The sequence below is a fragment of the Perkinsus marinus genome (assembly GCF_000006405.1).
Source record: "Perkinsus marinus ATCC 50983 genomic scaffold scf_1104296962770, whole genome shotgun sequence".
In the NCBI taxonomy this organism is placed as follows: Eukaryota; Perkinsozoa; order Perkinsida; family Perkinsidae; genus Perkinsus; species Perkinsus marinus.
This window is the reverse complement of record NW_003205331.1, coordinates 37,772-48,312: the sequence shown is the minus strand read 5'-3', so window position 1 is coordinate 48,312 and position 10,541 is coordinate 37,772. Positions and strand designations below refer to the sequence as shown.

Below are 10,541 nucleotides of genomic sequence, written 5' to 3'. Positions count from 1 at the left end.
CTTCATTCACCACCACTATCTTCTCACTACTCCGCGACGAGCTCTCAGGCACGGCAGGAATACGCCCCGGTGTGAGACCAGTCTGGACCATCTCCCTCATCTGATTCCGCATGTGCTCCAGTAAGCTCACGGCTTCATTGTTCATGCCTAGAAGAAACATACGAGACGCCTAAGGAAGGAAGACACCTTGCCTTGACGCTGCAGTTGCAATACGTGCTGATGGGCTTCTCTGGCCTGGGCCTGATACTCTGGAGTCAACTTTGGGAAAAGTTCTGATGTTAGAAGAGCTCAGTGGGGGACCAGAGGGAATGATGAATACTACTACCTGCCATATCAGCCATCAGCTGTCTGACGTCAACGGGAGGTGCCGCATATTTCGGGTCCACGGCGGTAGGGTACGGGTATGGCTGTGACCCGTATGAAGCCATTAGAACGGGTTAGAAAACACTGAGGGGATCTCCCTCCATGCCGTCACATGAGACACTCTTCGGGAGACACTCCACTCCGATTGTCACCAGATCTCACCGACGTGACCGAAGATTCAAGCGCGTGGTGAAGGTGCTTGCCGGATCGTTTGATAGATTGGTTTTGAGTCTGCAAACCGGTTCCAGAACTGCTTCCAAGAGATTTCAAAACCCATCCAAATTGTACGAGTCGTGCATAGATATTTTTTGGTGACATCGGTGAAATTTAGTGACGGACGGAGATTGCTCTGGGATCGTTAAATAAACTGAGTTCAAAACTCAGAATAAATTCGAGAATTGCTTCTTACACACATATAATACGGTGTTGGAATCGATTCTGAATGGCAGAATCGATTCAATGAACATGGGCTCTACTCCCAGCTGGGGTGGAGAATAGCAGCTGCCGGGAATCGAACCTGCGACCTGCACTTGCACGCATGCACAAGACAGTTAGCTACTACCTACTTGTTCCACCACTCTCAGTGAGATCAATTCTATCGGGTGGGGCCGCTATGCCAGTCTACGGCAGGACCTTCTTTCTCTGTTGACTAGATAGAGTTGATAAACGTTTCACCTATGACTCGTACAATCTACCATGTCAAACGTGTATAATTTACTTTCCACTCAAAAGAAAAGTGAGATCAATTCTATCGGGTGGGGCCGCTATGCCACCAAGGATCATCGAGTATTTGACTTACACATGACCGACTGTATTCACATCCACCCGAATTAACCTACGATGATGTCTTATTTCTTTTAAAGTAATTCCTAAATATTGTCACATACACAATGTGATTATTTTAATAATTATTTTACACCCAGCATTATCCCGAGGCAAGTAGCTTCTCCCCAACGCAAAGCGAGATACATGGTGCGCCATATAAAGTGTGCTATTGTCCGCAACTTGAACCAGACGCATTCGACGAATTTTTACAAGAAAGATACTTCATCAGAAAGACCTTGCCGAGCGTTTTTCAATGGTACCTTTGAATTCCGGATAAGCTTTGGCCTGCCGAGCTATGCACAATTAAGTTACGCAAAATTGCTCAAAATGCATGCGGAAGAGTTCAGGCCGATTTCTTTCCGGTGAATCAACGTGATACGGCACTGAGCTGAAACACCACCAACGGGTGATGGGACATGAGAGTTTTATTTGGGGGACCCTGTAGTGGGAGTACTACTATCACGCATCATGCGACAAACTTGGATGCATATTGTCAAACTTGCATCCGAGATCTCTCGCTTGTATCAAACATGATTATGTATTTTTGGATGTGACAGTGACATAGTTGCATGCGCGTTTGCCAAACTCGCATGGGAAAAGGTGTAGAAGGAGCCTACTAAATCCTCCAAATTGCACCATCAAGGTCATGACATACTAGATGCACTGATGTTGTTTCGGTATGGCTCTACCCCCGAAGGTAGGATTCCATTCCTATTAGGAATTTCCTAATAGCAGTATGTCTATTTACTTCTTGGTCCGAAGCTTATGTGCTCCAATCGAAGACGTTCAAGGATATCTCTCAGGCTCTCCGGGAGCTCAAGGTGAACTGTTCAACTCTCATCTCGAATCCTTTCGTATACAACCTCACTCTATCGACCTTCGACTAATCCTAAATCAATCTCAGACGGCGGCTATCTGACGGTCCACTATCTGCTCCGTCTCTGGATGAGGCTGGCCAATATTCGACTTCGACGGGCCAGTAACTGGCCGCCAGACTGGCCCGGCCAGTAACCGGCCGCCACTTCAACTGACCCAGTTGAGAACGAGAGTAGGTCGCTTTGTCAAGAGTCCTCGGAGGTATAATTTCTAAATCCATCCATTTCATTTAGCGTCATTCGCGCTTTGCCCAATCGCAATCTTGAGAGAAGGGAATCTGCACTATCTGTATTCAGCAAAGAATCTCGATGACACAAAGCTTGTTCCTACTTTCCTTCCAGTCTATAGCTGATGGTTGTTCTTGTTTACTCTCCGATCATCCAAGTTTTCAGCGGTTGGGCCACCAGTACAGAGAAGCGCATGCCAAACTCACAAGATTTGGTCCGCGAAAGAATGCATTCATGCCCATCCTGGTTTGCTGCATGAGCTTGAATGCCTCCGGAGGAACCTCGGTGACGACTAGAGTGCCGCGTGTCCGAAACAGTGATCGGAACCTCCCCGCCAGATCCTGAACACCTCTCAGTGCGGAATCCATTTGTATGCGAAGAGTGTCACGGAGTCGAATGAACTTAAGCGCGGAGAGGCTGCTGATACAGACTGCAACTAGGAGACGCAGTATCTAGTACTCATGGAGTTGGCTGAGCTACCAAGCTAACAGAATAAGTCACTCCAAGAGAATCCAACGACGTGTGGTCTACAGTGTGGGTCACACTCCGTTGGATGAACAAGTCCACTTAATTACCTTCACTGGTGAGCAAGCCAATCATTGCATGTGATTCAACCTCGGTTTTTCCGAAAACTGAGCCATAACAAGTAGTGATGACTCTGTTCCCGTGCCAAACACTCTTCGTCGTTATTCACTACGATGCGTCACATGTCGCTGAGTTGAGGTCGACAATCTCAGATCAGCTAAATCTAGTGGCTTGAACTCAAGAGCCAAACATTGAAAATGGACAATATACCAGATACCATTCGTTGTTCAAATTTTGAACTACTCATAAACGATCAAATCTTCTGGTAAGCGACTTACTAATGAAAACAAAGAGTAATGATGATTGAGGCTAAGGAGATCCCCCGAGATGCCTTCCAGATTGATGGTAAAAGTGTTTGCAGAAGAATGATCCGAATGATTATCGTCCATGCTGTTAGACCAAAATGGCTGATAGTCGAAAAGATAAAAATAGTTTCTAAAAAACTACCATTTCGTTCGGCATGCGACGGCAATCAACAGCGCTCCAAGTGGGGACTTGCGCAGATTCAAAACGAGGATTCTGCCTTTGCCATACTTGAGGTTAGCAAGGTCATCTCCACTGATGGGAGCTGATATCTTTCCAATCAGGTCGTCTAACTTGTATATGTCCCTAACACGGATGTCCACATTAGAGGAGTTTTAGGCGAACCGAACACCCTCCGCGGTTCCACTCAGTTTTCCGTCACTATATGTAGCAGCAACATTCGCGATAAGTGCCTTCGTAGAGATGATTTCGACTGTGAAATTTCCGAATATGGTATGCGCTCCCCCGCAAAGTATGCTGGACATTCAATAGACCGCTGAGAGCGAGGAGGAGGAAGACTAAGGGGTACTGAGATATTCTGTATTATATGGACTACGAGAAAGATCCCGGCCAGTGTTGAGTCCATGACGGACTCACATAAGCTCAAGGAGAAGAAATCTCTCAAAAAATGGAAAGTTCACGCTGATTCATTATCCTATCATAGTGCGGTTTGGGTTTACTGCACCAAGCCATCGGAAGGGCCCCTTCATTGCAGGCAATCTCTTTTTCGGCAAACATGACATCGATCGCTCCGCTGGCACGCATAGGTTAAGCGCTCAACGCTTGTGCACGTGCCCCCGGTTGCGGGATTATTAAACAGATTATCGGTTTATGATGTTGATGGTAGCTCTATTATAGTTAGTATCACTATCATTTCCTAGTGGTTAACTCCCTAGACAACGACGCTCTTGAGTTAGCACTGGGAAGACTCGACCTTGAGCCAAGTGACACCGCAATAGGATGATGGATCATAGGAATCTCATAGGATTCCTATGAGATGCTCACGCGCAGCTACTTGGGTAGAAATGTTCTTCAACTCGATACTCTTACACTAAATATTGTAGCCGAAGAATGCAAAAGTCTTTTGTGATGACGCGAGACTTGCGTCGCGAGTGCTTCTGCCCTCCACCTGGACATCACTGGCGCGAGTCCACCGGGTTCATGTAGAGTCTACAATGTAGACAGCGCGTATTGGAGCTGCACAATGACAAGGGCTTTCCAATCCGAATTGGGAGAATAACGCTTCATATAATAATAAGAGTGGATACAGCGGCCGTTGCTGAGCTACGAGCTGTTAACAGTACATTTGCTTCAACTTGGACGTATGATAGACTCTCTCGAACCATCCTCACGCAAACGAAGAATTTGTAGTTACCGGGAGAGCAGACAGCGAAAGGAGACAGCATAGTGAATAAGATGTCTACTGCTGGAGGACTACTGCTCGGGGATTCCAAGATTGTTCTGAGGGCCTTGTCAAGTCCCTGGTGGAGTTCGGACCTACGCAGTCTTCTTTACGAGCATAGAGGCGAAGGCTCTTTTCCATCAGAGCTAGTCAGATGCCTACCCTGTACTGTGGATCAGAGTAGACAAGATCTCAGTACTTGTGACACTACCACTCGTTGGGCGACACGAAATTTCCATCCTGCACAGCAGCAACAACTGCAGAACTGCTCATCTGTCGCCATCCTCATTTAAACAGATAATTCTCGTTAGATGCTATCATTCAAACAAACCAGATGTACGCATGACCAGAACGTTGAACGCATCTGCGTTTTCATGTAGAAAATCAACCATGCTGCGAGGGTACAAGCAAGGAAAGACATTTTCGGCCACGGTCTGCTACGAAACAGCAGATCCTTGATAGCGCTTGTCACGAGATATGCTCCACCGCGGCTGCTCTGAGGTTCAACGCCCGAAGGACAGCTTCCTTCGTCGTTGGCCAGAGATGCTGAGGCTACGGCATCTCCACTCTGGTTCAAGGGTGCCTTAGAGTTGGCACGCTAGCTCGGTAGAGTGTATCCGTCTCTGTTGTCTTCCCGCTTGCTGATCGCAGAAATTCTGCTGCCCACACACCAGTGTGGAGTGGAGGGATTATACCACAACTACTCTCTCATAGAGCTCAGTCACACAACATGGGACTATTCTTCAACCCCATTCCGCTTGCGGACTCCGCAATCCCACGTTTGTCATGAGAAAAATTGATATTTCCTATGTCGCTGTTCACAGTGTGAACTTCACACGTGCGGACCGAGTAGGCGTACCGATATGGCTCGGCTGATATTGCCCCAGCATTACCCTAAATTGATTAGTTCATCGCCCTGATAACGGGTTCTTCCTGACTATACGCTGGTTGATCCTCGACTAAATTGTCAATCATCCGAGAATGGCTGAGTGCTCGGCATTGAATCTGGAACTTCGTAGATTGTTAGGTCCTTCGACGATGGCAACTAACCCAAATATTCCACTCTATCTCTTCACCTTGGTGCTCGCTGTGTTGCAGAGTCCTGCCTCAGGGCTAACTACTCGTAGACAACTCGTGAGAAAGACTTACTGCACCACATTGAGAAGAAGTCTTGGCATCGGAACCACCACTCCTTGTGGTTTCTCAGATCAAGCTGAGACAGAGGGTCTTGTCTTACCTGGTATGGATGATGGAGTTCTCACCGAGAGAGAAGATATTATTTTAACTGATGATGGTATGGCTAGAGTTGAAGCTCTTCCTAACAGACCGTACAAGTATGTGCTCACGGCCAACTCCGCTGATTATAGTAGATATGAGGAAATCTTCGGTGGAGTAGCGATGGTCATCAGTGAAGGCGCAGTTGATGGTAACACTGACTACGAGGCTCAGGGACATGCTTACAGACATTTCACCGATCTCGTCAAGTCCGGCTTCACTAGTCTTGGTCGAGCCGACTTAGATGGGACCCCGGCGCAAGTGTTCGTCGGCTACGCGGCCAACATACCAGGAGGTCATGTACTTGATGAACTCGCCAAGGAAGGACTGAGTGCCGACTTTTTCACTATGTACATGGATGAAAATGTTGACGGTAAATTGTTGAAAATGGAGGCAAGGAATAGCTATATGGGCAACGAGCTCTATCAAGAAGTGTTGGTGACAGCTTACGGCGAGCTCAAGGATGACATGAGCCTCGAGGAAGCTGTGGACGAGCTTCATGCCACTTATGCAAGTACTGTTAAATACAACATGTCACTACAGAACCCGTTCAGAAGCTCAGCATTCCATACTCACAGTCCCGCGATGGTGTCTAGCCAGTATCTACCAGAAACTGAGCGTCTATCCTATTCGGCTTATGATGAACGTTGGACGGTACTTGATTGGGTGAAGAACGGTCGCGGCACTCGAAGTCTTCGCAAGAGCAATGCTTCATCTATATTCCAACCTATCGAGTATTTCGGTATTGAACCAAACAGTGCTGCCGAGGAGTACTTCAAGAATCAACGTCATGGTAGGAAGCTTGTTGACGTGGCGTTTCCTAAGGCTTGTAGCTTGACGGAGAAGCCGGTGAACGAAAGCTTCTGTATCCACGCTGCTATAAACAGGGACGGAAGTAAGAACAACATCGATGTCATTGGATCCGTGTTTGACTATCTCTCGCCTAATACAACACGTATTTCGGCTGGGTTAAATGTCGTCCAGGAGAGAAATCTGGCTGTTGACATGCATATTTCTGGTGGAGGCACTATCTCTGTCTACTCTGTCGGTGACAACGTACGCCTCGACGCCACCGCTACTTATCAAATTCTGGATGGCGGAAACCCTAGGTATTTCGATGGTGAAGTGAAAATAGCCTGTGGTTATCAGCTTACTGGCGAGGTGTCGATCAAGGTTGCATCCTTCGATGTGATAAGTGCCCCATTCGGTGGTACTGGCGTGACCGGTGGCGGTGCAAACAATTTGATCGGAAACTACATCCCGCTAAGCGGTGGAGTCGATTACGGTGTCTCTGGATTCAAGGTCAAGGGTACAATGTTTGGTTCATCACAAGGTGGAAGTTTCTTGAAGTATAAGCTCGAATTCCCTCTGGTTTGGGGTTTCTGGTTCTCTGCCTACATGGAAACTGGTGTGCTGTTGATCTTCAACCACACAGAATTCAACCTTATCAGCTTTTGATTGCGACCGCGGCCACATGCAATCTATCACGATGATGGTACAAGTCTTGTTGTCTTGACTATGGAACTCTCAATCTCAGCTCAATGAAAACGAGTCTTATGTTTTCCGAGAAAGTTTATCGATTCTTGTCGCCACTCCTACTGAGGAGCTACGGCTTTGCTATTCTACTTATTGAACAAGTCTTATCACAACTTGATAATGCTGTACTTGAGTTTTGGCTCGTCAATTATATCTTCCCCACTCAACAATGCTCAAACGGACATTTCAAACACGACATGATTCATGTCACAATGTGACATGAATCATGTCGTGTTTCATGTCATGTCAGCTTCATGTCATGGAAGTGGTGCATGACGAGACGTCAACAGTTGACGGTCAACTTGACATCGTCGAAAGCAGTAGACACTGTGATCGCGTTATAATCACATCAATCACAGATGCTGGTTCTCGATGTGTACGGCCTCCTCGCTAAGTCCCACCCACAACTCTTGAAGGCCTATCATATACCACGATTAGAAGGTTTGAGCACGCAGCTACAACGAGTTGTCACTGCCAGCTTCGTTTGAAAGCGACGACGCTCAATCATCACAGGTCTATACGGTAGAACCATTCCACTGGGAGTTCCAGTCTGGAACGTTGCTCAATCTCAGCTCGCCATGGAGTGAGCGGCGGCAGAGGGCAAATCGGTATCTGTGCTGTGGCTGCTGGACTCTGGGGGAACAGCATTGTATGTGGCTTGACGGTTGGGTGTCACACCAAGGGTGTGTGTGCATTGCACACTGTGCAAGAGATCCGATGTATCTCTGGATAAAGCTTGAAGTAAGCTCTGCTTCTCTTGAAGCATTTGACGAGATTTGTCTCGGTACTAGTATTATGTCGCGGATGGTGCACGCTGTGGTTGCGCTCAACAAATTGTCCGTATGGTTGAGTTACTAGAGTTACTTTGAGTTAGTAGAATATTGCCCACGAAGTGTCTAAGGAGTTGCGATCGTCCCACGGGGCTTTCGGCAACATATCATTTCTCGGTTTCATGATCCCCGGGTTCACTAATCTTTGGGTTCCGAGGCGGTGATCTGCCGGACTCTGTCCATGGTGGGACTCGGCGAAGGCGGGCTGCTTTAGACAGCTTATGTACATCGACCTCAGACTGGTACTGGCGTCAAGGCGACCCGATATTAGCTGTAGAGATGCAATTGACCTGTAGACCCTCAGAATTCCATCACTTATATTATATATCAGAATAATAGTGTCGTATTACTAATCATGGGACTAATAGTGGTGATCATTATTTTGCTGCTGGTGAGAGGATCATCCTCTGAGGATGGATAAATTGTTATTTAAAGCTGTTCCTCGTATCCATTGGAAGTGGCTTCGTGCCGATGATGTCGCGAAGTCATGTCGTGTTCCAAACCAAACACACTGGTAGACCACAAGATAAGGGAACGCTTAGGTAAGAAAAGTGTGTGCTCTACCCTGATAGACTGATCTTAGAGCTTGAAGCCAGAATATTTAGCGTGGACACGTGCACGTATGCGTATACTTGTATTGACGCTATAATCTATAGCTATAATATACTGGAATACTCATTGTGTACAAAAATGCAGGCACTCAAAATAGAGCAAGGTGGCAAGGGTAAATGGATTACCATATCCTCCTGTCCAAGAATCGCAGAAATTATACGCGTTGTAACATAGAATAATCAAGGAGCAAACACAGTTCTCTTCATTATCTCCTTAGCAGTAGCACCGGTTTGACTCTTACTCGGCGAGACAGCCACAGTAGGAGATGGAGTTGAAATATGATATGTACTGAGTGCGGGAGACGTGATTTCTGCCTCATCAGATATGGCTTGGGGATTATGGACTCCAACAGGTCCCATCAGTATGACCCTCTTCATGAATCTCTGGACATCATTATCCGCAATGTCCGTAAATAACGGAGCTAAACTGCTCCTCTGCTCATCAGCAGTGGAACACAACTTGCATTTGTTGGCAGAATGCACTTCAATTTCAAGTCTTCAAAGCCGTTGGGAGTTTCCACTACCAGGGTATGAACTGTGGCAACATTGATTGTGTAAGGACCAGGTCCTTAGGACCTCGACAACTATCCGCCACCCCAGAAGATTTATGAGCAAATACGTAAACCTTATCACCAGAATTGAAAGAGAGTGTCGACGATAGAGGAGATCCTCGTCCCCCCTGGCGTCGAGACTCCCAATTCTTCTCGTAGACTTTGGTTGCCTCTTGCAACCTTTATTGACGTAGCATTGACGGCTTTACGGCATCAGTGATCTCCACGAGTTGGTTCTTCACAGCATCCGCGTTTGTGCAGCTCACAACGGCGTTGCCGCTGTTACCACTTTCCAGATCAGGTAAGCCGGGAATTCGAGGCTCACGAGTTGTGAGTCACGACAGTGGAGGAGATGAAAGTGGGATCAACAGGCATCCAATCTCCGACGAGCAAGGTTTTCTGCGAGATGAACGCTGACAAAGCAGGCTCACGGCCTCTCAATAGGTACTTTAGCATATATGTCGCCAACGCATGGACTCGTTTAGTAGCACCGCTCATAGCATGGAAAACACTCTGACTCGAGAGTATGGGCTTGGAGAACCAGGGCGTCATTCGCCGAGTGCTAGGATCCCGCTTTAGCTGAGATTGCCAGTCAATCACCTGTGCAACTACAGACTAGCTGCTAGTGTCAGACTAGCACTCTCACTGTCTGACCTGTAGATCGGCAATCAGGGAGTCCGTAGCTAGCGAATACGCCGGGGTTCTACGTGGTCGGGGTTCCCGACTCGGAGAGCGCATGGTGTGAACATGGTTTGACACAGTGCGGTCCCGACGCACATCCTCCGGCTCGGGTGGGTGTGGATAAAGCTCACAAGTCAGTGGTGCATCGCTGCTCCACATGTGACGAGGCGATGATAGCCACAGGCTGCACAGGCATGCACGTATCTTCGCACGCATGGTTATCGGCGAGCAGGTACACCGGCCATTAATAATGCCATAGGATAGACGATACGGAGGTGACAAGTGTCGTTCTTCTCGGAGGAGTGAACACACTCAGCATCGCAGAACCCGGAGACATAGTCACTGATCACGGTTAACCTGATCTTATCGAGTCGTTGATTGGGGTTCGATGCACCATCATCACTCAAAGTGATTCACTTTGACCATGGTCACAGATTTTCAGAGGGCCAAGACCATCAACAGGCGTAGTTAGATGT

General features: G+C 47.5%; 2 protein-coding genes across 2 annotated transcripts in view; one reads left to right on the top strand and one right to left on the bottom strand.

Annotated features, from left to right (window-relative positions):
- Positions 1 to 428, bottom strand: part of Pmar_PMAR000529 (hypothetical protein) — a gene marked incomplete at both ends in the record, with an annotated part of 3,963 nt that extends 3,535 nt beyond the window's left edge. Inside the window, 2 exons of the mRNA XM_002771430.1 lie at positions 31 to 147; positions 326 to 428. Of these exons, the coding sequence (XP_002771476.1) occupies positions 31 to 147; positions 326 to 428 (220 nt within the window). The remainder of the gene's footprint in view (positions 1 to 30; positions 148 to 325) is intronic.
- A 5,172-nt stretch (positions 429 to 5,600) lies between these two features.
- On the top strand, positions 5,601 to 7,484 carry Pmar_PMAR000528 (hypothetical protein). The gene has a single exon (XM_002771429.1). It carries the CDS (start codon positions 5,620 to 5,622, stop codon positions 7,312 to 7,314), a length of 1,695 nt encoding a protein of 564 aa, XP_002771475.1. The 5' UTR covers positions 5,601 to 5,619; the 3' UTR covers positions 7,315 to 7,484.
- Positions 7,485 to 10,541: the final 3,057 nt, after the last annotated feature.

Bases quoted from the DNA above. Each gene is read 5' to 3' on its own strand.
- Pmar_PMAR000528 (XM_002771429.1), top strand. From the start codon at position 5,620: ATGGCAACTAACCCAAATATTCCACTCTATCTCTTCACCTTGGTGCTC.